Source organism: Mesoplodon bidens (assembly GCF_964165515.1).
Source record: "Mesoplodon bidens genome assembly, chromosome: 19".
NCBI classification, from domain to species: Eukaryota; Metazoa; Chordata; class Mammalia; order Artiodactyla; family Ziphiidae; genus Mesoplodon; species Mesoplodon bidens.
This window is the reverse complement of record NC_138179.1, coordinates 21,403,389-21,429,032: the sequence shown is the minus strand read 5'-3', so window position 1 is coordinate 21,429,032 and position 25,644 is coordinate 21,403,389. Positions and strand designations below refer to the sequence as shown.

General features: G+C 53.3%; 2 protein-coding genes across 2 annotated transcripts; one reads left to right on the top strand and one right to left on the bottom strand.

Annotated features, from left to right (window-relative positions):
• The first annotated feature begins 5,250 nt into the window (after positions 1-5,250).
• Positions 5,251-11,512, top strand: YBX2 (Y-box binding protein 2). Its single transcript, XM_081219583.1, has 9 exons — positions 5,251-5,825; positions 6,487-6,550; positions 7,956-7,989; positions 8,852-8,941; positions 9,567-9,851; positions 10,006-10,109; positions 10,379-10,556; positions 10,973-11,057; positions 11,155-11,512. The coding sequence occupies exons 1-8, from the start codon at positions 5,528-5,530 to the stop codon at positions 11,021-11,023; spliced, it is 1,104 nt and encodes a 367-aa protein (XP_081075709.1). The 5' UTR covers positions 5,251-5,527; the 3' UTR covers positions 11,024-11,057; positions 11,155-11,512.
• Positions 11,513-12,904: 1,392 nt separating this feature from the next.
• SLC2A4 (solute carrier family 2 member 4) lies at positions 12,905-17,884 on the bottom strand (the record flags this gene model as incomplete). Its single annotated transcript, XM_081219182.1, has 11 exons — positions 17,519-17,884; positions 16,117-16,233; positions 15,836-16,008; positions 15,625-15,749; positions 15,396-15,511; positions 15,133-15,295; positions 14,859-15,046; positions 14,583-14,687; positions 14,333-14,434; positions 13,638-13,841; positions 12,905-13,108 (listed from the first exon to the last, which is right to left on the bottom strand). Exons 1-11 carry the CDS (start codon positions 17,549-17,551, stop codon positions 12,905-12,907), a joined length of 1,530 nt encoding a protein of 509 aa, XP_081075308.1. The 5' UTR covers positions 17,552-17,884.
• Between the last annotated feature and the right edge of the window lie 7,760 nt (positions 17,885-25,644).

Below are 25,644 nucleotides of genomic sequence, written 5' to 3'. Positions count from 1 at the left end.
CGGGAGAGGCCACAACAGTGAGAGGCCCACGTACAGAAAAAAAAAAAAAAATCAGGTACTGATAAATACTATAGTGAAAATAAAGCCAGGGTTAGGACAGAATGGCTGGGAGGCTATTTTGCTTGTGGGGTACTTCCTGAAAAGTGGATGGGAGGGGGGCAATTCTGGAGGATGCAGGTGAGAAATGCTGAGGGCGTGAAACAGGTAAGCACGGCAGAGTGCATATCACCACAGCCAGATACATTGGGGCCCTTTCCCGAGACAGGGGACCCTGGAGAGTTGCAGTTGGCTGGGCATCACAGATCTGGAGCTCAGGAGGGTGGTCTGGGCCAGTGGCATAGACTGGGGAGTCATCTGTGTTTGGGTTGTTTATTGGTCTCCTAGGGCTGCTGTAATAAAGTGTCACAAACTTGGTGCTGAAAACTACAGAAATTTATTCTTACAGTTCTATAGAAGTCTGAAATCAAGATGTTGGCAGGACTGCTCTCTCTTCCAAGTCTTGAAAAGAGGATCCTTCCTTGCCTCTTTCAGCTTCTGGTAGCCCAGGCACTCCTTGGATTGCAGCTATAGCACTTCCGTCTCTGCTCTGTCATTGCATGGCATTGTCCCTATGTGTCTGTCTTTACGTGGTAGTTTCCTCTTATAAGGACACCAGTCATATGGATTAGGGCCTAGCCCAATGACTTCATCTCGATTTCATTTCATCTGCAAAGACCTTATTTCCAAATAAGGTCACATTCACAGGTACCAGGGGTTGGGGTTTCAACGTATCTTTTGGGGGACACAATTCTACCTGTAACAGGTCATAGCTGAAGCAGTGGAAGTGGACAAGTTCCCCAAAGGTGATAGAGTTAGAACAGAAGAACTGGGGACTCTGGCAAATAAAAGCTTGAGGAGCCCACGAAGAAGTCTGAGAAGGAGATGGTCTCCAGTTACATCTGTCACATAGACAGAGGTGGAGGAACAAGAGCAAAAAAAGGGTCCATTGAACTAAGTGACAGGGCAGATGTCAGTGTCTTTCCTCATGCCCCTCCTCCCTCCCAAGGGAAGAAGCAGAGCCTGGGTGATGGAAACAGTCTTTTAAGAAATGTAGTTTCAAAGGCTGGTATATATAGGATGGATAAACAACAAGGTCCTACTGTAGAGCACAAGGAACTATATTCACTATCCTGCAATAAACCATAATGGAAAAGAATATGAAAAAGAATGTATACGAGTCACTTTGCTGTACAGCAGTAATTAACACAACATCGTAATTCAACTATACTTCAATAAAAAATAAATTTAAAAAAAATTTAGTTTCGAAGGAAAAGCCTGACATATGGAAAGGACTAGAGGGAATGTGGGGGTCAAAGGATTGTTGGGGAAGATGGGAAAGTATAGTCCCAGCACAGTGGAAGGAGGTTGGCGACTTAGAAGATGGGCTCTGGGGGATGTCCCTGGTGGTCCAGTGGCTAAGACTCTGAGCTCCCAACGCAGGGGGCCCGGGTTCGATCCCTGGTCAGGGAACTAGATCCCACATGCTACAACTAAGAGTTCACATGCCGCAACGAAGATCCCGCGTGCCGCAACGAAGATCCCGCTTGCCACAACGAAGACCCGGCGCAGCCAAAATAAATAAATAAATAAATATTAAAAAAGAAAGAAGATGGGCTCTGGAGTTGGGCTGGTCTGCACTGGATTCTCAGCTTGGCTTGTTCAAGAGCTGTGTGATTTTAGGCTGGTTGCTTAACTTCACTATTCCTCTGTTTCGTTATCTGGAAAATGGGGATAATTATACTAGTATCCACTTCTCAGGGCTGCTGGAAGGAGTAAATGACTGAAGACATTTAAAGTGCTTAACACAGCATGTGGCACATACTTAGTGCTCAAGAAATATTGACTCTTACTGCAATTAGGTTAAAAAAAACCCCAAAATACAAGGAGGAGGTTTCAAGAAGGAGGCAGTAAGTAATATCAGATATAGTAGCTAGGACAGGACGTAGAGGGCAGAGAAAAGGTCAAGGATTTGGCTAGCAGAGCCTGGAAAATGAGAGGGCAGAGCTAACAGTAGCTAAAGAGCAAATGGGGCAAGAGAGGGAGGGGCTGTAGGTATGGAACACTCTCTTGGTAGCAGCTGAGAAATAAGAGAGCAGGTATTAGCAGACAGAAGAAGCAATAGACCTTGATTTGGGCAGCAAGGAGAAAGTTAGAGGCGAAAGTTGCTGGTAGTGTTTGGTACTAAGGGGTAAAGCGAGGTAACGGCATCTTGTAAATCTTTCACATATCTCAGTTTGATACCATAAATCTTCACCTTTGCTGTGCTGAGCCTGGGCATCCAGGGGAAACTGTTCTACAAAGGAGGAATGGGCACTAAGGAATGATTGTGGGTAAGTGGTGACATAACTCAGCATGGGAGGGGGAAAAAGAGGAGCCTGGATGAGGACTTATGTTTCAGAAGCCTGAGAAGCAATTGTCTAGAGGATGCCTGGCTCAGAGTCTGCTAGAAGGTGGGAAAGACTCAGGGCTGGAGACACACGGGTTTAAGAGCCATCAGTAGCAGATGGTCACCAAAACCAGGGGAATGGATAAAAGTACCTATAGAAGGGGGGTGACAGGAGAAGACAGTCCAGGAAAGATTGAAGCTGGTGGAGAACAAGCCACAGAAGGAGAGGTATCAGGGCATGGGGGAAGGTTAAGCTGTGGAAGCTTTGGCAGGACCACTTCTGCAGATGGAGTTGAAAGAGAACCCAAAGCCAGGCCCCAAATGTCTCAGTTCAGAAGAGGGTGTGGACCATTGGTGAAGCCATCTCAGTGGAGTGGTGGGGACAGAAACCAGGTTTGGGTTGTTGGGGTGTGAAAGAAGGATGAGGAAGTAGAGACAGTAGAGACTTTCTTCAGGAAGTTTTGTGTTAAATTGATGGAGAGGTGTAGAGCAAGTTAAGGAGGTAGGGGTTTTGTTTTATTTATTTGTTTGTTTGTTTGTTTATAACAGTGAACAAGATAGGCCAGATTGCAGGTGGGCAGGAAATGACAGAAAGAGAGGGACAGTAAGAGGAGGAAGCCTTTTCACAAGAATGCCTGGAGCCCTTGTTATCGATAGTACTTAAAAATATTTAAATAGGGACTTCCCTGGCAGTCCAGTGGTTAAGAATTTGGGCTTCCATTGCAGGGGGCACGGGTTCGATCCCTGGTGGGAGAACTAAGATCCCGCATGCCGTGTGTGTGTGTGTGTGTGTGTGTGTGTGTGTGTGTGTGTGTGTGTGTGAAAATAAATAACCAGAAAATTACATGCACAAACCCTTCAACTGAACAGGGATATTAATTGCAAATCTCTGTGGCATCTGCTACTTCTTATCCATGGGGATACAGAGTATGTAACTGTTGTATGTCTAAGTATTGTTTCATGTCTCGGTGCTGTCGGCCAAATGTACTTTTCCTGCAGCACCCTTGATCTCCTGACATATTTTTAATTTTACTACAAACAGGGCTCACCCTTTCTGTGAGCTTCCTCTCTCTCACCTTCTAACCTTACAGTTAACCAGTCCACACCTGAGCTCCCTCTGTACCTTCCACGCGATTCTTTGGTTGCCGGGGTCACACTGTGAGTTACCTTGCTTGCCTCCCCCCAGCCTTGGTTTCATGCTTCTCAAATTCCTTGAGCTCAGGGCTGGATACAGGTAAGTCGGTCCTTAATAGTCTAAAAGAGGGTGGCCATTTCTTTAGGCTTCACGGCCTCGCCTTGATTTAGTTGTTTTCGCATCTTTTCTCTTTTTCCGGTGCCCGATGCCCCGGGAAACAGAATCTTCAACTGCGAAAGGGTGGGAGCGGTGGGGCTGGCTGGGTAGCGGTGGAAGGACAAGAGAGGAAGCCGGGGCGGGCGGCCTCCCGAAGCGGCCGGCAGAGGGCGCACCGGCACCGGGATTGGCAGCGGCCGCGGTCTGGAAAGCGGACGCTGGCCTGGCGGAGAACTCCGGGGCTGCGGAAGCGCACGTGGGACCGGGCAGAGCCTGGGGGCACGTGTGCTGCCCGGGGGCGTGCTGTCCGTGCTAAAAATACGCGTCCTGCCCGGGTCGGGGAGACGGCCCTCGGCGGGAGCGGCTTCTGGAGCCGCATCTTTCTGGGAGGGAGATAGCGTCTCCCAGGCCGGACACCTGGACTCCCGAGAAACCCGGGGCAAGCCTCGCACAGGGCCTCAGTTTTTTCATCTGTGGAATGGGGACCATTCATTTGCTCAAGCAATACTGCGTGCCAGTGTTATGCCAGGCACTGTTCCAGGCATCAGGCATAATTACACGGTTTTTGCTGTGGAGTTCACGGTTTAAGAGTTTCGGAGGGGGCAGGAATAGTATAAATAAGCAATTTCATATTTCAAAAAATGCCATGAGAAAAGTAAAGAAGTGATAGTGAGGAGTGATATGTAAGCTGGTACTTGAAGCCAAGTCGCCCTGAGAGACATGGAGGCAGAGGAAACTGCCTTGAGTCCGAAGAGCCTGGCCAGCTGGATAAAAGAAAGAAGGCGGAGGGAGCGGCCAGGGAGAGGGCGAGGAGCTGGAGACGGAGGCCCCACGCAGCCGGAGACCAAAGCGCCCAGCACTGTGGACCCTGAAACTGATCTCGGGTGGAAAACATCAGAACAGCGGTGGTTTGCGCGGAGGTTGGACCTGCCCGGAAGGGGCTCGAGGGAACCTCCCAGAGCGAGGGAAAAACACCTTGATTAGGGTGTTGATTACACGGATGAACACGTTTATCAAAACTCAGCGAAGAGTTGTGCATCTTGCTGCATATAAATTATACCTCAAAAACAAACTAAAAAGTGAGAGTCCTCGGCTTGTGAGAGCAACCGTGAGCTGGGAAAGTCTGGCTGGCCGCGCGGGCTGATCCCGCAGGCCAGGGTGTGTGGGTCATCCTCTAGGGAGAGGGTCGGGCGGGCTGGGAGAAAGCAACCACACCTGGCGCTGTGCGGGCAAGGGTGGCCTCGAGAGTGGAGGCGAGCGGTGCCGCTCACAGCCGGGACCGAGGCTGCGGGCTCAGGTCCCCCGCCCGGGTCTTCAGAGGCAACTTTGGAGCTGCGCCCCCCGCCCCGCCCTTCGTGCCGAGGCCAGGTGGCGGTTGGGGCGCGACCAGCCCGTTTGATTTCCCGCGGCCGGTGGAAAGGGGCGGGGGGGAAGGGAAAGAGGCCGTCGGCCAATGGGTTTGGCTGTGGCCGGTCACGTGACGGAAACGGGCGGGGCCCAGGTGTACTTACGAGGCTGCGGGCGGGGGCCTCGGCCTCCGCGCGAAGTCCAGGAGGCGGGGCCGGCGTGCTGGCCCTGGGGGTAGCTTCGCTAGGACTGGCCTGTGGCCGGGAGGCGGGGCCTGCGCGCGCCGCGACTGCGGGCTCCGATTGGCCTCGGCTCAGGGCCCGCTGCCGGCGTGCAGACGAGGCTCGGGGCGCGAGGACCAAGCCGGGCGGTGGGTTCGCGAGCCAGGGGGAGGGGCCGGGCCGGTGGCGGCGGCGGCGGAGGAGGAGGAGGTGGCGGCGGGGGCCGGTACTGGGCCCGGCGGGATGAGCGAGGCGGAGGCGGCAGTGGTGGCGACAGCGGCCCCCGCGGCCACGGTGCCCGCGACCACGGTGCCCGCGACGGCGGCAGGGGTGGTAGCGGTGGTGGTTCCGGTGCCCGCAGGGGAGTCACAGAAAGCAGGCAGCGGGGCGGGCGGCGGCGGAGTCGGAGCCGCAGCCTCCTCGGGCCCCGCTGCTGGGACCCCCTCGGCGCCGGGCCCCCGCACCCCTGGCAACCCAGCGACGGCGGCCTCGGGGACCCCCGCGCCCCCGGCCCGGAGTCAGGCGGACAAGCCGGTGCTGGGTGAGGGACGGGGCGCGCGCCAGGGCTGCTCTAAGGGGGGGGGGTCGGCGGGCTGGGGGAGGGGCATCGTGGAGCCCGGCGGAGTCCGGAAAGCCGAAGGCCGGTTTGGCTCGAGACTCAAAGGACTAGTTACGCTGAGGCCAGCGGACCGAAGTGGGTTCCCCTGGTGGGAAATCCTGCAGTTCTTGTGCGGGAGGGCGTGGTTAGTCTGGTAGGGTCTGGCCACGCCCCCGGGGCGGGAGACTTTGGCCTTGATGACTCGGGTTAGTATTAGGTAAATCTCTGAGACCAGGAAGCAAGTGCACTAGTGACCCTTACACTGGGAGGGCTAGAGAGACTCTCAGTTATGACCTGAGGGCGGAACTTCGTGGACCAGATGAGTACTCGGTTCTAGGTGAAGGACCTTGATTTGTAGGATGTGAGGAACGTGCCTTAGAATCGGAAGAGTTTTGAAAGCCTGAGCCCCCCTGTATGGGCTTTTCCATTTACGTAGTGGAACTGGGGTAAGAATCCCTTGAAGCTACTGGGTGAAACCTGGTTGGCGTGAAGTTAAGCTTAATAGGTAATAGGGAGGTAGACTAGATTTTGGAGTGTCTCAAAACTGAGTCGAACTCCATCTCTTCCCTCATCTTACTGTCCCCACTGCATTCCTGCCTGGCAGCAATCCAAGTCCTGGGCACTGTCAAATGGTTCAACGTGCGGAATGGTTACGGATTCATCAACAGGTATCTGAGGAACCCAGGGAGGGGGTGGAATGGGTGCCTTCCAAACTGGCCTGTGGGACTGGACACCTTTCCAGCCTCATCCCTACCCCTACCAAGGCACATGGTTGCAATGTCCAGCTGACGCTGATTGAAAGTCTTTAACCACAGCACAGATGTGGGCAAGACGAAGCCGCCTCCACATCTTCAAGGGCAGCAGAGGGTTAATGATCTAGGAAGTTGGCAAACCTGGCTCTGACCCTCCCAAGCCTGTCTGGGTCACCTTCTGGTTTAGTTTGCCGCCGCCTTTGTGGCAGAATGTACCTGCTCTCTGCCTCGGGGCTGGAATCCTCACTCATTTCCTGTTTAGGGCAGCACACTTAACACTCTCGTAACTTATCTTCCTTACGGAGCTGTTAGCTCGTAGAATCAATCCCCCACCTGATGGGACTGCGTCCGGTGGGGGTTGGGGAAGGGAGGCGCCAGCACAGCCTGAGGCTGCTGCTTTCCTTCAGTTCCGCAGCCCCTCCCACCCAGCCCCGCACTGGGCGGGGCCGTAGTGGCGGATTCTGAGCGGAGCCAGGTCTCTCCCAGAGGGCCCTTCCCCAGCCCAGGCACCCTGCCGAGCCCACACCTCCTGGGAGGTCCCAGTTCCCTCTTAGCAGGCTGACCTTTGTGCAGATCTAAGAGCTTTAAAGCTAGAACACTTGTTCTAGGGAAGGGTCCCTCTCTAATTCTGGAAATGAGGACTCCTGGGAGGTTCTGAGGGAAGACCTCACCCGTCCCCCATTGGGGTGCTAGGATAAACTGGGGTGATAGGCAAGGTCGTGACAGATCGAATATTCTCTCTCATCCTTAATCTCTTGGTGTGTTGAGAGGGGACCTGGGGTTCACCTCCAGGCTGAGAATACAGTTTTGTGGCTGTTTGGAGCAAGTTCTTGACCCATTTTCCCCTCCTCAAATGTGTTCTGCACCTCAACTCCCGTGCCCACTTTCTCCCTCCTTGACTATAGAAGGAAGGAAACCGAGTGGAATTTTCCACTCGTGATGCGGGTTGGGGAAGGGGGGTTGTTGGCTGGGGACAGTTATACTCATCACCACCAGGTTCTAAGGTGCCCTGGGGTAGAGGGTGGAGTGCTCAGTAAGTGAAAGCTGGCCCAGCTCCTTCAAGGTGGCTTTGCCTCCCCCCACAGCCCTTTCCTCGTGAAGCCCAGGTTTTTCATGGAGGTTTTAGGGATATTTGCTTCATACCAGCTTCAGGGGGCCCCCACTGGCTCTTGTCTTACTCCCTGGGCCCCGTTGCACCCCAAGCTGCCGTGGAAGGTGGAGAGGATGGGGCCACAAGTCTTAGGAATGGCAGCTAGGGAGGCTTCATTGGAGGTGAGCGCCTTACCAAAGTCACCCCCTAACAACCCATCCTGTCCTGCAGGAATGACACCAAGGAGGATGTCTTTGTTCACCAGGTAAGAGCTAGGTTGGCTTTCTGGGGGGAGGAACCCGCCCTCTCTGATGGCCTTTGCCCTTATCCTTAGCAGCATAGATCATGTTTCTCCAGCTTTCACCTCCTACCCGGAAATAGTTCCCCCATCCACCCACCTCAGGTGCCTGTATTAACTGCATTGGCCCCACTTGTGTTGGGTTGTCTCTGTGTAAGAAATGTACCTGTTGCCCTCTGGGCATGGCACGCTCACTACCTACTGGGACCTGTGAACACCCTCGGAATGAATCACAGGCGGTGTCCAAGGGAAAGGACACAGGCTTGCGCTACTTAGGTGCAGTGGTTCTCAAAGTGTGGTCCCTGCGACAGCAGCATCCCCTGACATCCAAATTCTCAGGCGCACCTCAGGCCTAGCGAATCAGTCAGGTTTGGGGGAGGGACCAGCAGCCTGTTTTTACAAGCTCTCCAGGTGTTTGTGATGCACGCACAGTTTGAGAACCACTGCTTTGGTGGAAAGTGCTCTCAGTGGGATTGAGGTAAGAAGCACAGTACGTTTTACCCACTTTGTAACTGAAGACTCTCTCGGCTTTTTGTTTTGCTTTTGAGTTCATGTTTCTTGCTTCCCTTCTTGAAATCCTTGAGGGGTGGGGGAGGAGGGAGTATGTCCTGGGGACCATGGTGAACCGCACAGTTGTTTGAAAGCCGCTAGTTTGTGGCTTTTCCCCTGCTAAACTTTGACTGCCTTCTCCTTGCTCCACCCTCCAGCCCCAGCCCACAAGTATTCAATAAAATTTTGAAAAGAATGAAATTGGGTGGTGGACCCAGCAGGGGCGCGAGAGACTCCCGGCTGGCTGTCCTCACCTTTCTCCTGGCATTTCCCTAACCAGACAGCTATTAAAAGAAACAACCCGAGGAAGTTTCTGCGCAGCGTTGGAGATGGGGAGACTGTGGAGTTCGATGTCGTGGAAGGAGAGAAGGTTCGGGGGCTGCGGTGGGATGGAGAGCCCACCAAGCCGTGGGAGGGTGGCCTGGAAGTCCCCTGAGGCTCTGGCCTCCTCAGGCCAGCTCTTCCTCTGGCCGAGCAGCCCAGGCTGTAGGATCAGGACTGTGTCCTCACACAGACCTTGTCGTCCTTAACGTTCTGGCCGCTCCAAGGGATGTCGTAAAGAACGTGTCGCTGTCACCAGTCAGCAGTATCTGGGTTTCTTTGTAGTTCACCAAATACTCCCATGCCTGTTCTCCACAGGGGGACCGTGCCCACATTCTCTCAGAATCAGCCCTCCCGGAGATGGACACCTACTGCCAGCCCTCTTTTTCCCTCCCCACCCCCACCCCACCTCCAGGCTAAACCTCAAGAGGGTCCAGGGGCAGGTATTTCACAAGGACCAGCTGCAGATGGGCCCCTCCTAGAAGGGTCCAAACACCTGCCACTCCTTCTCTGGGGAGGGTGGAAAGAAGTAGAAGTTATAGGACCTGGAGGAAAGCTGGAAAGGGGCGTTTAGCTGGAAGGATGGGAAGACAGTGATTCAGGCAAGACTGGGAAGGTTGCACACCGGTTTTTGGAGCAGGTTCTCACCCGTTCCTCCCCACCTCCCCCCGCAGGGCGCAGAAGCTGCTAATGTAACTGGGCCCGGAGGGGTGCCAGTGAAGGGCAGCCGCTATGCCCCCAACCGACGAAGGTTCCGCCGATTCATCCCCCGGCCGCGTCCAGCTGCCCCGCCACCCATGGCGGCAGAGACTCCGTCGGGCCGGACAGAACCAGGCAGCGAAGGGGAGCGTGCTGAAGACTCTGGGCAGCGGCCCAGACGACGGCGCCCACCACCCTTCTTCTACCGACAGCGCTTTGTGCGAGGCCCTCAGCCCCCCAACCAGCAGCAGCCCATAGAGGTGAGGGGAACTGGGAATGTGGGAACCAGCTGCGAGAGTTGGTGAGGCTGGAGACCAGAGTCCCCAGACGAAGCAGAATGGTGGCCTGGGAAGAGCTGCAGACACCTGGACAGCTGGTGCCACCTGGCTCACCCGGGCCTTTGTGTGTTCCCAGGGCACTGATGGGGCAGAACCCAAAGAGAGAGCCCCGTTGGAAGGGGACCAACAGCAGGGAGATGAGCGGGTACCCCCACCCAGATTCCGGCCCAGGTACCGAAGGTAAGACTCCCTGTCCCAGGCTCTGTCTTCCCCTTCGCCAGCCAGTATGGGGACAGGAGGATGGGAGGGGGATGGCCCTGAAGCCAGTGGTCATGAGGGCTGGGTAGCTGAGCGATTACTGCTGAGGTGCCCAGGGGTTAGCAGGCATTGCTGGGGTGGGATGGGGACGGAGAGGCAGCCTGGTCCACCTCTGCTGGGCGGCCCTGGGAGGGAGGGATGTGGTCTGCGCTGGGCTCCTGTCCCTTCAGGGTCCCTACTTCTCTCTCCAGGCCTTTCCACCCCAGGCCACCCCAGCAGCCCACCACAGAAGGTGGGGATGGTGAGACCAAGCCCAGCCAAGGCCCCACTGATGGTTCCCGGCCTGAGCCCCAGCGCCCACGAAACCGCCCCTACTTCCAGCGGAGACGGCAGCAGCCCCCTGGACCCAGGCGGCCCACAGCCCCGGAGGTGGGGACCTTGGACTGTCCGTGTGTGGCGGGGGAGAATGAAGGAAAAGGCTGTGGCCAACTTGCCTGTCTCCCTTCTTCCCCCACTTCTGTCTTCTTTTCCTTTCCCTTCCCACTCTTTGTCCCTCTTCTCCTGGCCTTGCTCCCACCCATCCTGTTTCACGCAGCCTGACACCCAAGAGACAGTACTGCTGGGTCCACGCCTGGCGGGCACCCCAACCCACCAGGAAACCCCAGCAGAGGCGGTCGAGCCCACGTCACCCCCTGCAGACGCCCTCTCAGCTCTGCTGGGAGCCCCAGCACCAGCCTGTGGATGCGAACTGGGGGAGGAACGGGAAGAGAAAAGGTGGGAGGAGGTTGAAGTTGGGGGCTCCAAAGGACAAGAGGGTCTCAGTCGACCACCCTTGTTCTCTCTAGGCCTCAGCCCCCATCAACAGTGGGGACCCCCCAACCGCCATACTGGAGTGATTCCAACTCAGAGGACACCCAGAGCCACCATCTGGTGAGTGGCAAGCCCAGGACGGGTACCAAGAGGGTCGGGATGGGGCTGGGGGGTGATAAGCTGCTGGTCGTGATTTTTCGGTCTCTCTTCCTCTCAGGTATCTGCCAGTTTTTCCAACCGACCTGGATCCTACCCAGCACCTCCCTCCCCACTTTCCCACAATTCATGACATCAAAACACCAGCTTTTCCCCTTTTTCCTGGAGACTCAGGAGGGCCAAAGCAACAGGCTTTGGCTTTTTTTTTCTCTCTCTCCCTGACCAAGGGTTAAAGGAAGGGATCCATCCTTATAGTTCAGAGGCACCAACTCCCTCCCCTAAATCAGGCTGAGAAGGAACCAGCCAGCTCTTACCCGCTCCTGGTTGTTTTTCTTTCCCCTCCCAGTTTATTTTCTGTTTCCCCACTACCCCCTACCTCTGAAGCCATTTTATGAACCAACCGTCATGTGCCACCTGAGCCTCCAGTAAAAACAAAAACAGGCTTTCCTGTTGTCTTGGTCTCTGCCTCTTTTCTGTTCAAGCCTCGCTGGTAACTTACTGTAGAGGGGGGCGGCGGCAGGGCCTGCGCTCGGATCCTTGTGCCCACGCTTCTAGCTGTATGGCTCTGCAGAAGTGCCTTCATCCCTGTGAAGTTGACTTTTCCCATCTGTGAAACGGGACTAATGCCTCCCTGGCAGAATGAGTGTTTCCTGAAGTGCCGAGAGCAGCGTCTGGCACCTGCAGCGTCGCCTTACCAAGCATTTACTACCCTTAAGGAAAGCAGTGACTACAACTCTTAGGTGGCAGGGGGTGAGTGAGTGACAGCATCCAGAGGGTTCTGCGGCCTCGAGTTGAGGCCGGATGGAGAGGAGACGGGGGTTGGGGTGGCTGTGGTCCCTGCCTCAGCCCGTCCCGGAGTGTCTTCACATGACAGGACGCTCATCTCATACAGTAACTTTATATACGGATCTATATATATATATTTATATACATTTAGTACAACAGACCTTCAGTTTCTTCTCCCTGCCCCTTCTTTTCCAAACATATACAAAAATATCTGAAGGCTCCTCCCAGCCCAGTGTTCACAGGCAGCCTTTCAAATCCCTCTTTCCCTTAGTTGGTCAAAAGCCTTTGGGTGCAACACCCTCCCGGGATGGGAGAGGAGGAAAGAGCTGGGGCCCCCATCTGGCAGCCTTGGGGAGCAGCTGGGGTGGGGCCTGGAACCCTGAGTCTAGAGAGGCGCCTGCTGTCCCTTCCTCTCCCCACATGTGGACGTGTGTTCCCTCTCACCCCGGAAGGCCGAGCGACAGGACTGAGCCTGCAGTGAGAGAGGTGAGGTTAGACCTTGGGAGGGGTGCGTCCTTTGCCCTGGAGGGGACAAGACAGACCCCCCCCCCTTTCACCCAGAGTCTGTGGCAAGAATTCAGAAAGTGCCAGAGTGGGAGGAGTCCAAGGTGGCAGGAACTGGATCTCTCTTCTCCAGTCCTGCACTTGGCTTCAGTTCACGCCCACCAGAAAGTCAGTCTTAGAGCCTCTCCTCCCTATAATCCCCCTACTCTGGCCGGGGGCGGAAGTATCCTGGAGCTGGGGCGGGGTGCGGGTGGGCTACAGAGGAAGGGAGGGGACGAGAAGGGAGAATGGCCCACGCCACGGCCACAGCCTAACCACAACACAAATAATCCAAGAGTCACACGAGGGGAATGAGGGGGGTGCTCAGACCACCCTTCCCTCCAGCTTCCCAATTCCACCAGGCTGCAGGGGGTTTCTCCACCCTGGAAGTAATGGGGAAGAGAGGGTTAAAGTGCTGCAGAGGAAAGGAGGGGGTCTCTGGGCGGGTTGAAGAACTGGCTCTTCCGCCCCTGCTTGGCCCCTCAGTCATTCTCATCTGGCCCTAAGTACTCAAGCTCTGTGCTGGGTTTCACCTCCTGCTCTAAAAGAGAGGGTGTCCGGCGGAAGGTGGCTGAGATCTGGTCAAACGTTCGGCCGCGGGTTTCAGGCACTTTTAAGAAGGTGAAGATGAAGAAGCCAAGCAGGAGGACCGCAAATAGAAGGAAGACGTAGGGACCCATAGCATCCTGGGACAAGTGGAGAAAGAGGTGTTGACAGAGGGGAGGGAACGGGTGGCCTCAGGCAAGCCAGGGACTAAGGCCTTCACAGGGATACTGCACAAAGCAGGTGGCTCCTTTGTGGGGCAATGGAAATTACCAGGAGAATTTAGTGAGAAAAGAATCCTCTGAACCCCATCTCTCCTGGTTTTTCCCTCTCTTACCATCCTGAGCCCCTGAAATCAGAGTGGATTCCCGGCCATTTGCAGTATTAATATGAAGTTTGTAATATTGCTCCTAGTCTAAGTAAGTTATGCCACTAGTTTGTTTTGAAGAAACCTCTGTTTTTATCCAATCTAGGTCAGTTCCCTTCTTTGATTCTGGTGGAACAGGTGGTCTTCAGGACCCACGTGGTCCACCAAAGTGACCCCCAGACCAGCACTCTATGGGCAGGGGAAAGGGGGAAATGCTGACTGGAAAGCAACTGGGCTAGTTGTGAGTGTGAGTTGCCGTCCTCTGGCTGACCATGTGGGAGATGGGGACCAGGCAGGGGACCTACCGCAACATACTGGAAACCCATGCCAATGATGAAGTTGCACGTCCAGTTGGAGAAACCAGCCACAGCCATGGCTGCTGGGCGGGGTCCCTGGCTGAAGAGCTCGGCCACGATGAACCAGGGGATGGGGCCAGGGCCAATCTCAAAGAAGGCCACAAAGCCAAAGATGGCCACGATGGAGACATAGCTCATGGCTGGAACCTGCTCCTGGGGGCCAGGCAGGGAGGGTGGAGAATTCAGGTCAGGTCTTTCTGGATCTTCCTTTGCCCTCAACCCAGCAAACTGGCATCTACCCTTACCAGCCGCTCACGGGGGGCTGGCCACCCTTGGTTAGAATAGGTCCTCGAGCATTTGACATTCAGCTGGCCGCCCTTTGCCAATTCAGGGCAGAGGGAACCTGTGGTCTCCCAGCTCTTACGACTGTGGATTCCCACTTGGTTCTAGAGCTGGGTCCTTAGGAATTATTGGTCCTGAGGCTTGACAGGGGCTCTCCTCCCTGGCTGCCAGGATTGTGCTACAGCTTCCACCCAGAGGAGAAAGTGCAGCCTGAGTCCCTCGGTAGCACGGTCCTGGCATACGGCCTGGCCTCAGGATCAAAGGCATGTATGTTGAGGCATGGCCCTGGCTGCCCACAGAGCCCCTTGGGGCAGTTCCCCTGGGTTGGGCCACGGGTCCCCTTCCCTCTCCCTAGGCCTCACCAGCAGAAGCAGAGCCACGGTCATCAAGATGGCACAGCCACACATGCCTGCCAGGCCTAGGAGTTGGAGGGTCCGGCGCCCAGCCCGTTCCACCAAGAACACCTGAGGGGAGAGTCAGGGCTTGCAAGGGGCCTTTAAGGCTTGGGAAGTGGGAGGGGTTAGGTGGGTGGAGCCAACCAAGAGCTGGATCTCCAGGACGCCCAGGGTTGTGAAACCAATGGTGGGGGCTCCTCCAGAGGTCAGTAGTTACCGAGACCAAGGTGAAGACCGTGTTGACCACACCGGCTCCGATGGTGGCGTAGGCTGGTTGCCCTACCCCCGCCGTCTCGAAGATGCTAGTTGAATAATAGAAAACCTAGAGGCAGGCGAGAAGAAAAGGGGATGGCAGGGATGTGTCCCTCCCTCCCTTGCAGCCACTCGAAGCTGGACTGACCCTGAATTTCAACGTAGGGGGCTTGCTCCCTTCTTCCCTCCTCTCAGGCTCTTCCCTGACCCTTGCCCTTCCTGGAGGCTGCTGCATACGTACTGCGTTGATGCCCGACAGCTGCTGGCTCAGCTGCAGCACGATTGCAATGACGAGGGGTTGCCGGTGGATGTGGCTGCCCAGGAGCTGGAGCAGGGACAGTGGCCGCTCATGCTCCAGCTTCCGCTTCTCCTCCTTCAGCTCAGCCAGCGCTTCAGACACGTCGGCCCAGCCTGTCAGGCGCTTCAAACCTGGAGGTGAGGAGGGTCAGGTCTGAGAGGGCAGGGAGGGGGCCTGGGAGGAGGACAGGCACCAGCAAGATGGCGCGGGAGCTCACTCTTTCTGGCGGGCCCCTCCAGGTTCCGGATGATGTAGAGGTAGCGGGGGCTTTCTGGACAGAAGGGCAGCAGGACCAGCTGCAGGAGGGCAGGCAGCATAGTGATGCCCAGGAGTAGTGGCCATAGCGTAGCAGTGCCCAGTATGGACTCCAAGCCCAGCACCTGTGGCAGAAGGGTGGGAGGGAGGGCAGGCCGTTCAGCCTGTCCCCAGAGCCCCACCCCAACCCCTTTCCCAGCCTCCCATGAGGCCAGGTCCAGTCACCTGGGCGATCAGGATGCCAGTGACGATGGCCAGTTGGTTGAGTGTCCCCAAGGCGCCCCGCAGGTGAGTGGGGGCAATCTCCCCCACGTACATGGGCACCAGGCCCGACGTCAGCCCTGGGCAGAGGGAAGGAGAGAGCTTCTGAGGGCAGCTGCCCACTCTGACCCCCAAGCCCAGGGAGAGTGAAGGAGAGCAAGGCACTGGGCGGGACCACAGTGCCCGCGGGTACCTGAGTAGGCGCCAATGAGGAACCGTCCAAGAATGAGCAACTCATAGGAGGCAGCCGCCTTGGCCAGGCCCATGAGGGCGCCCCCTAGCACTGCCAGGGCGTTGTTGAACAGCATTGCCCTCTTCCTGGCAGGCAAAGAGTGGGGCTGTGAGAGTTAGGGCATTGGTACTCTGGCTCCCTTCCTGTCCTCCCTTGCCCTCCAGCCTCATACCTTCCCAGGCACTGAGAGACGACGCCAATCAGGAAGGAGGAGATCATGCCACCCACAGAGAAGATGGCCACGGAGAGAGCCCAGAGCATGGTGAGGGTGCCTGGTGGGATGGAGCCGGGTCCCTCAGGCCCCTGCCTCTCCAGCCACGTCTCACTGTAGCTCTGTTCAATCACCTGGGGGACAGCACAGGAGTTATCCCCTGCAGAGTCCTCCCTCTCTGCTCACTCCGGACACCCCCTGCCTTGTCTGGGCACCCCACTCTGCCGGCTGTAGCCCCTCACCTTCTGGGGGGCATTGATGACCCCGATGTTGTAGCCAAACTGCAGGGAGCCGAGCACAGCGGAGAATACGGCGAGGACCAGGGTCCCAGTGACTCGTTGCTGGGGGGCCTCCCCATCCTGGGCAGGCGGAAGCAGAGAGGAGGCATATCACATGGAATCATGGCATCTTTCCTTCCTCAAGGGGCCCAGGCCCAGCAGGAGCCTTGAGATGCTGGGTTCCATCCAACATGTTGGGCGAGGGAAAGTGGGCCATATTAGGAATCGCTTGAAGATCTCAATGTAAACAAGAGCAGGAAGAACCCGAGAGTACCAGGGCATGGAGAAGAAACTGATGTTTGAGTCCAGCAGGCGGAGAAATGTTTGAGGACCTGGGTCTCACAATTCCTCTGTGACCTTGGGACAGGCTTGGCCTTAAAAGACCTGAGTTCAGATTTGTGTGACCTTGAGTAAGTCACTGCCCCACTCTGAACTGGGGAGATAGGGGTGATGTTGCCTAATGTGCCTACCTGTCAGTGAAAGTGTGAAAATCAAAATCAAACGTTAACAGTGTCCCCAACAGTGCTGGCTTTATAAAGTGACAAGTGCATTATCATCATCAGCCTCTGTCCTCTCCCCTCCCATCTGGGGGTTCTCTCCGCGGGCTCCTGGAAGCCCCCAACAGGCTCAAGAAAGGCATTTCCCAAAAGGACATCGCGGTCATTCCTCCTGGCCTATGGCATTCTCTGTCTCCGCCCCGGCCTCCCTTCCCCCTCTAAGCTGCGACGAAGGGCAGGGGACCATGCTGGCTTTTGCCTGGGAGAGCCTTGCCCAGGGGATGGGGGCGGGAAGGTGGTATGAGGTGCAGCAGCGGTGGTGGCTGATCGCTGGCGGCACAGACTGTCTCCACACGGAAACCTGAGCTGGGGGAGGAAGGGCTGACACTCCCCTCTACCCCTCCACCAACCGTGGGGCGAGGGAAAGTTCAGCGTCCTGGAGGACTGCCAAGAGTGGGGGTTGGGGGGGGCCTACGGAGAACCTCCGGTCCTCGAAAGGTTGCGGGCGAGCCGAGGCAGACGGACAGCTGCTGGAGGGCAAGACCCGCCTGGATCTGCTTTCTTGAGGGCAGAGAGTGTCCACGATCCCGGCGCAACTCGCCGCCAACTAGAGAAGGGGGCGAACCCTGGACTCGCAGAATCCAGCCGTTGTCCTAGCCCCCGAAAAATCCCCCAGACCCACTCTGCCTCTTGGAGGGACTGGAATCCGACCGTCACGGGTTGTCCAGCCCGGGTATAAATAGCCAGTCCCCCACCCCCACCCCCTGCGTCTGCGCAAGGACCGCCCCCTAGCTGACCCCAACCGCGACCCCAGCCCGAGAAAAAGCGAGACCCGTGTCCGCGTCCCGCCCCCGCATGCCAAACCCTACTTCGGAGCCGATCTGTTGGAAGCCCGACGGCATCTTGTCTTAGGAACTGGAGATGCACGAGCTGCCGTAGATGAGAGGAAGGCGACTGGGGGTCTGCGGCCCTAGACTTGGCGGGCAGAGGGAGCGGGGGCGATGGGGATCGCGGAGCTTTGTGCGGAGGGCGAGCCTGGCGGGACCCACAGCCACAAGCCGAGAAGCCAGAGAGCAGCTCCCGGGGATCTGGCTGAGCCTGGCCGGCGGGGGAAAGACTCGAAGAGCAGCCCCGGCGGTCCCCCAGGGCCACGCCTTTCACAGCACCCATTGGCCAGGAGCCCGCACACCCCAGAAAGGCCACGCCCTTCCCTGAGCCTGAGGCTGAGAGTTTGGCACCTGCTGCAGGGTAGGCCAGCGAGGCCACGCCCGTCAGCGTGCCGGGGGAGACACGCCCCTCGGGTTCCCGCCGGCCTCCGGCCCGGAAGTTTTGGAAAGGGGGTCCTGGGAACCCTGGAGGCCAAGTTCCCCTCAGTGTGAGGACTCCGCCCACCGGCCAAGGTTCGGGGCTGAAGAAGCGACTTCAAAGCCCTTAGCGGCGGCTCGGGACGGCGGGGTCCGAGAGAAAGGGACGGGCCAGGTACACTTGACCGGGAGAGAACTCGGGCGGCCCGAAACTGCGCGAGCCGGCACGCGGGGTGGGTGCGGAGCAATGGCCTGGAGTAACCCACAATGGTTATTTTTAGCTCCCACATTGGGAGACGCCAAATGTCAGGTCCCGGGTGTCCCGGCCGGTCCCGGGAGGGGGAGGGCAGGGAGACGGAGCCTTAAAGGATCCGCGACACGCTTCCCACGCGGAGATGGCCTTGGGCACAGGAAATTCCATTCCTAGCGGGTCGGGTGTCTGGCCTTGGTGGTCCTCTTTCCATGCATCCCTGCTCTGGGCACTGTCTATCTGGCCCTTCCCCTACACCGGTTCCCCACGTTGGTTCCTGGAGGCGGCCCGAGGGACAGGTGGTCACACCAACCGCGTCACCAGTCCTGAGGCCCCTGAGCCGCCAAGAATGTGCTGGCCGCGTGGACGACTTGGACACGCTCTCTAGAGGTCGCCCCGGGTTTGAATCCCCAGCTAAATCCTGCCCAGCGAGGAGGGCGCGACCTAGACGTGGCGAGTCCCCAGAGCAGCGGAACACTCCGCGTACAGAGAGCGCGCGTCTGGGAAAACGGGACTCAGAAGCACGGGGCTTTAGTGCCACCTGGAGGGAGAACGCGGATCCGCAGCGGATCGGGCCAGGGTGGTCTCCGGCCCACTGTCCCCGTCATTCTACCTCTCTAAGGCTTCCATTACTTCCAGCCCAGGCCTCTTTCTGGAGCTCCAGATCCGACTGTTCAGCTGCCGCGTGGGTGGGCAGCTCACATGATCAGCGTGTCCAGACCTGCTCCTCCTGCTAACTTCCTCATCCCAGTGAATGGTCCTATTAGCCATCCTGTCACTCCTATCAGAAGGAGGAAGTCATGCTTGATTTCTCCTCTCCTGCACCTGCCCCCCCCTTTATCCAGTTAGTTATCAACAGTGGTGTTTTGACCCCCTAAACTCTCATATTCATCTGATTTTCTCCATCTGTACTGTTGCCACTTTGGTCCAGACCACCATCACCCTGACTGGTCTCCCTGCTCCTCCTCTTTCCCAACAGGGAGGGCAGAGTACCATACAAAACAGTCCAACCTCTCACTCACGCTGCCTCCAGAAGTCTTTGTTGCCTACTGTCAAGTTCAAACCCCTTTTCAGAGTGAACAAAACCTCCTGCCTTTCCTCTTCTATCTCTGTCACGTTCTGTCCTCTCCCCTTGAGTTTTAGTCAATTCCTAACTACTTCTTGTACCTAGAACACACTGCTGTTTCACTCCTTGGTGCCTTTGCCATGCTACTCCTTCAGTCTGCAATACCAGAGGACTCCTATTCAACCTCCAAAAAAAGCTCACCCTCTCTGTGATAACTTCCTTGGCTTTCCTCCAGAAATCCATGTGTCCCAGGACTTCCCTGGTGGCACAGTGGTTAAGAGTCTGCCTGCCGATGCAGGGGACACAGGTTCGAGCCCTGGTCAGGAAAGATCCCACATGCCGCGGAGCAACTAAGCCCGTGTGTCACAACTACTGAGCCCGCGCTCTAGAGCCCGCGAGCCACAACTGCTGACACGCGTGCCACAACTACTGAAGCCCGCGTGCCTAGAGCCTGTGCTCCACAACAAGAGAAGCTCGTGCTCGCCACAACTAGAGGAAGCCTGCGTGCAGCAATGAAGACCCAACACAGCCAAAAATAAATAAATAAAAGTCCATGTGTCCCCAATATAGTGTATTGTCATAATTTCTTCTCTGCACCGTAACCTTGAGGACACATGATCATCTTGTTTACCTCTGTATCCCCAGCACCCAGCCTAGGGGTGGGCACTCAGTAAGTGTTTGTTGAACGAATGGAATGAGGGTCTGCTCCTGATGGCCAAGAATGCGGATTAGGGAGCAATTACAAAGCAGGGAAACCTTTGGTGAATGGCTCCACATATCTGACCAAGGGGATGCAGATGAAGAACTAAGGTCTGCTGGTTGAGGAGAACCAATCATTTATGAGCAGAAAGGAGCAGAAGCGATTGATGGAAGCGGAGAGGGACCAATCAGGAAGGTAAAAGGAAAGCCAGGGATGCTGGAATACCACAAAGGGAGGAGGGCAGGGAGAGAGGAAAAGCCAAGAAGGGTGCCAAGAGGAAAAAAGGAGTTGGGGGGAGGCACAGACTGGAGGCAGCTGATAAGTCAGCGTAGCAGGTGGAGTGCAGGGCTGGGGTCTGTCCTGGCACTCAGGGCGTGGCACATTCCTGATCTCATTCAGATACTGTGTTCTGACGCTTCCAGGAGTTTAAACCCCAGAAAAAGTGGAATCAAGGAAAGCAAATCAGAGCTAGAGACAGGAGATAAAGTGTATGGAGAGAGTGATGGAGGAGGAGAAGTGACAACAGGAATAAGGAGAGACAGTTGGGAGGGAGGAAGAAAAATGGCTGGGACGGTGGGAGAGGTCTATTGAGAGAGGATGGAAAAGGAAGGAGACACAGGACACAAGTGGGCACTTTGCACTGGAGCCTGTGTGTGTTGATTTGCCTAGAAATTAATCTTTGGCCCGTTTGATCTCAGAACCAGTTGTAGCCCTTCCTAAGCTCTGCCCTATGTCACGGGGAGCTGATCCCTGTGGGCTTTTGTTTTCAAGCTCCTGTGTTCACTGCCTTCTGCCCTGGTGCAGCCCACAGTAGGTAAGAGATTGGAGGGCAGGAGAAAGCCAGGATATTTCTTCCCTCTCTCTGCGTCCAGCTCCTACTCTACAGGCCCACTTTGCTTCCAGCTTCTGGAGGGAAACCTTGGACCCCTGAGCTCCAGCAATGCCATCTCCTCCCTTTGTCCCGTCACTGTTTTTGTCAATATGTGAGGGTCTTAGGTACAGAGGATTGAATTAATGACACAGTTCTTGGTACATTATCCTCACTGATCTATGTCTTATCTTGTTTTTATTTAAAAAGTTATTCTCTTTCATTTCCACACCCATTTCTCATTTGTCCTCCCTCAAAAGACAACCATTCCAATGTATTTAATGCTCACCTGCAAAACATGAATTGTTTTGCGTGCACACATTTTTAATTTATGTAAATAGCATCTGGTTACATATTTCAATCTGATCTTACTTATTTTCAGTAAGCACTATGTTTTAAAAACCCATTCAGAGAATTCCCTGGCGGTCTTGTGGTCAGGACTCTGAGCTTCCATTGCAGGGGGCATGCGTTCGATCCCTGGTCAGGGAACTAAGATCCCACAAGCCGCAGGGCGCAGCCAAAAATATAAAAAACCCATTCATGTTCTATGATTATCAAAGTTATTGTTGTATAATTAATTTATTGCATTATTTATTTATTGCATAATTTATTGTTGCATTATACTCCACAATGTCAGTCATCCCATTGATAAGCACCCATGTCACCTCCACTTCCCAACCGCAACAAATAACGTGGCAGTGAACATTTTCATACAAGGCTCTTTATGGGGGATATGTCTCTGCCTCTGCCTAGGTCTTTGTCTTTATTTATATCTATCTCCCCCCGCCCCCAGCAGAATGGCTGAGTCATAGGGTATACTTACACCTAATTTGACTAAGAGCTACCAGCTTGCTCATAAGAATGACAATCACAGTCTGCACTTCCATCAGCAGTTTGGGAGGGTTCCACTACCACCACACCCTCTCAGGCAGCATCCACCCAGAGCAGCGTAGTTAAGAGCCCAAACTGCCTGAGTTTCAGTCCCAGCTTTGATATTTCCTAACTTCGTGCCCTTGGGAAATTTACCTAAGCTCTTCGTGCCTTGTTTACCTCATCTGTAAAATGAGAAGGGAGATAATAATAGTATCTACATCTTAGGGTTTTAATGAAGATGAATAATGTAATAGTCACATAGTGCTTAAAATAGAATTGAATACGGTTAATTGTTTTTGTTTTTTAGAACAGCTCTATTGAGATATAATCGACAAACTATAAACTGCACATATCTAAAATGTACAATTTGGGGACTTCCCTGGTGGCGCAGTGGTTGAGAGTCCGCCTGCCGATGCAGGGGACACGGGTTCGTGCCCCGGTCCGGGAGGATCCCACATGCCGTGGAGTGGCTGGGCCCGTGAGCCAAGGCCGCTGAGCCTGTGCGTCCGGAGCCTGTGCTCCACAACGGGAGAGGCCACAACAGTGAGAGGCCCTCATACTGCAAACAAACAAAAAAAAACAAAACAAACAACAAAAAAAGAACAGCTCTATTGAGATATAATCGACAAACTATAAACTGCACATATCTAAAATGTACAATTTGGGGACTTCCCTGGTGGCACAGTGGTTAAGAATCCTCCTGCCAATGCAGGGGACACGGGTTCGAACCCTGGTCTGGGAAGATCTCACATGCCGTGGAGCAACTAGGCCTGTGCGCCACAACTACTGAGGCTGCGAGCCACAGCTACGGAAGCCTGTGCGCCTGGAGCCCATGTTCCGCAACAAGAGAAGCCACCGCAATGAGAAGCCTGCGCACTGCAATGAGAAGCCCACGAACCGCCACGAAGAGTAGCCCCTGCTCACCACAACTAGAGAAAGCCCACACGCAGCAACGAAGACCCAACACAGAAAAAATATAAATAAAAAGAAAAAAGAAAAAAAAAATTTTTATGAAATAAAATGGACAATTTGGTAAGTCAAAAAAAATTTTTAATTGACGTATAACTGACATGTAACATTAATTTCTGCTGTATAACATAATGATTCTGTATTTGTATATATTGCGAAATGATTACCACAATAAGTCAGGTTAACATCCGTAATTTGATAAGTTTTGACATGTGTATACACCCATGAAACTCTCCCCAGAATCAAAATAATGAACATATCCATCACCCGCAGTGTTTCCTTGTACCTCTTTGTAATTCCTCTCTTCAGCCTCTAGGCAACCACTGATCTGATTTCGGTCATTATGGGCCAGTTTGCATTTTTTAGAATTTTATGCAAATGGAATCATACAGAGCGTACTCTTTTTGTCTGGGTTTCTTTTACTTACTGTAATTATTTTGAGATTCATGTATGTTGCTGCGTGTATTACGAGTTCATTCCTTTTTGTTGGGAAATATCATTGATTTGATTATCAATAGTAATTAGTTTGATTATCCATTCACCTGTTGATGGATATCTGGGTTATTTCCAGTTTGGGGCCATTACAGATAAAGCTGCCAGGAACATTCACATACAAGTCTTTGTAAGGACATGTATGCTTTCATTTCTCTTGGAAAATACCTAGGACTAGAACGGCTGGATTATATGATAGGTGTATGTGTAACTTTGTGTGTGTGTGTGTGTGTGTGTGTGAGTAAAACAGGCTTTACTGCTCACAAGGTCATTTCTGAGTTGCAAATAATTTTTCCCTATATTTCCCCCACTCAATCTGGGCTGCCACAATGAGACAGACAGAAAGTGCCAGGACACTTTTTTCTTGCATCTGTAGTGGAAACCTTAGCAGCAGACAGTAGTGTGTAATTTTTTATGAATTGGCCAAACTGTTTTCCAAAGCGGTTGTCCCATTTTACATTCCCACCAGCAATGTCTGAAAGTTCCAGTTCTTCCACACCCTCACCAACACTTAAGATGGTCAATATTTTAAAATTCAGAATGGGCTATATGAGATTTTAATCAAATGAGAATTTGCTGCGATTTCTAATATTTGTCAGTTCAGCAGGTGAAAGGTGGTATCTTACGGTAGTTTTCTCTGATTACTTAACGGCTTGGAGCATCCCTTAAAACACTTGTCAGCACTTTGGCCGTCATTTTCTGCAGATTCCCTCCTTGTATTCTCTGCCCATTTTCTCTTGGAATATTTTTCTTGTTGATGGGCAAGACATTTAAACAAATAATATCAGTTCTTTGTCAGATTTGGACATTGCAACTATTTTCTATGGTTGTATCAGCTGCCTATTAATTTTTCTTCGGTGAACTTCATTTAATAGAAATCCTTAAATTTGGTGTAATCAGAATGACCAATTTTCCCTTTAGGGTTTGTGATTTTGAAATTTTGCATATGTTCTTTTCCATTTCTGCATCACAAATTCACCTTTTCTTCCAATAACTTTATAGTTTTACTCTTCATATTTAGCTCTTTTTAATCCATCTAGAGTTCATCCTTGTTTTGGGTGTTAGGGATCCAATTTATTTTTCTCATATTGAGCCACATTTACCACATGTCCGATTCTGATATATACAAGTGTCTGTCTCTGGTATTCTGTTCCATTGGTGTATCTGTCCTTGCACTAATAGTATACTGTTATTGTTGCTGGATGCTTTGTAGCAAGTTTAAATTTCTGGAAGGGCAGGATCCCTCTTGTTACTCTTACCACTCTGCGTCAACTTTTTTTTTTTTAATTAATTAATTAATTAATTTAGTCTGTGCTGGGTCTTAGTTGCAGCACGCAGGATCTTCATTGTGGCATGTTTAGTGAGGGATCCTTAGTCGCGGCATATGCACTTCTTAGTTGTGGCACGTGAACTCTTAGTTGCAGCGTGCATGTGGGATCTAGTTCCCCGAGCAGGGATTGAACTTGGGAGCGTGGAGTCCTATCCACTGGACCACCGGAGAAATCCTCCCTCTCAGTGTCAACTTAACCATTTGTGGTATTTTGTTTTTTTGTTTTTTTTTTCTTATTGCTGCAAACAAATTTGAGGGTAAACTTATCAAGATCTTTCAAAAAAAAAAAAAAACCCCAAAACAAAAAACAACCACCATATGAATTTTTATGGGTAATATATCAAATTGTAAGTTATTCTGGGGACAACTGATATCTTTATAATGTTAAGTCATCCCATTTAAGAGCATGGACTATCTCTCTGTTTATTCAAGTCATCTTCTATGTTTTTTAGTAGAATTAAATTTTTTCTTCCACTGAGGTCTTATGAATACTTGGTTCCCTAGATGCTTCATAAGTTTTGTCAGTGATGCAAACTGAGTGTTATTTTTTAAATGACATTTTCTAATTAGTTATTGCTCATGTAGTAAAATACTAGTGACTCTTTTTGTAGGTTCATCTTGTATGCAGCGACCTTGCTGAACATCACTGATGGTTCTAATAGACTGTCTGTTGATTCTATCCAATTTTCCAAGTAGATGATAATATTATCTGCAAATCAGTTTTTTAAAAATATTTATTTTAGTTAGTTAGTTGCACTGGGTCTTAGTTGTGGCAGGCAGGCTCCTTAGTTGCGGCTCGCTGGCTCCTTAGTTGTGGCATGTATGTGGGATCTAGTTCCCTGACAAGGGATCAAACCCAGGCCCCCTGCATTGGGAGCGCAGAGTCTTAACCACTACACCACCAGGGAAGTCCCTACAAATCAGTTTTATTTCGTCCCTTTCAATCTTTGCACTATGTATTTCTTTCACTTCCTTGTAGTATTGATCAAGACTTCCAGGACTCTGTCAGGCAAAAAGGGTAACAGTGGACATCTTTGTCCTTTTCCAATCACAAAAGACATGAGTCTAAAATTTCTTCATTAAGTATAAGAATTTCCTCCGTAATCTTTGTTTGCTAAAAATTCTTATCATAAGTAGGTGTTG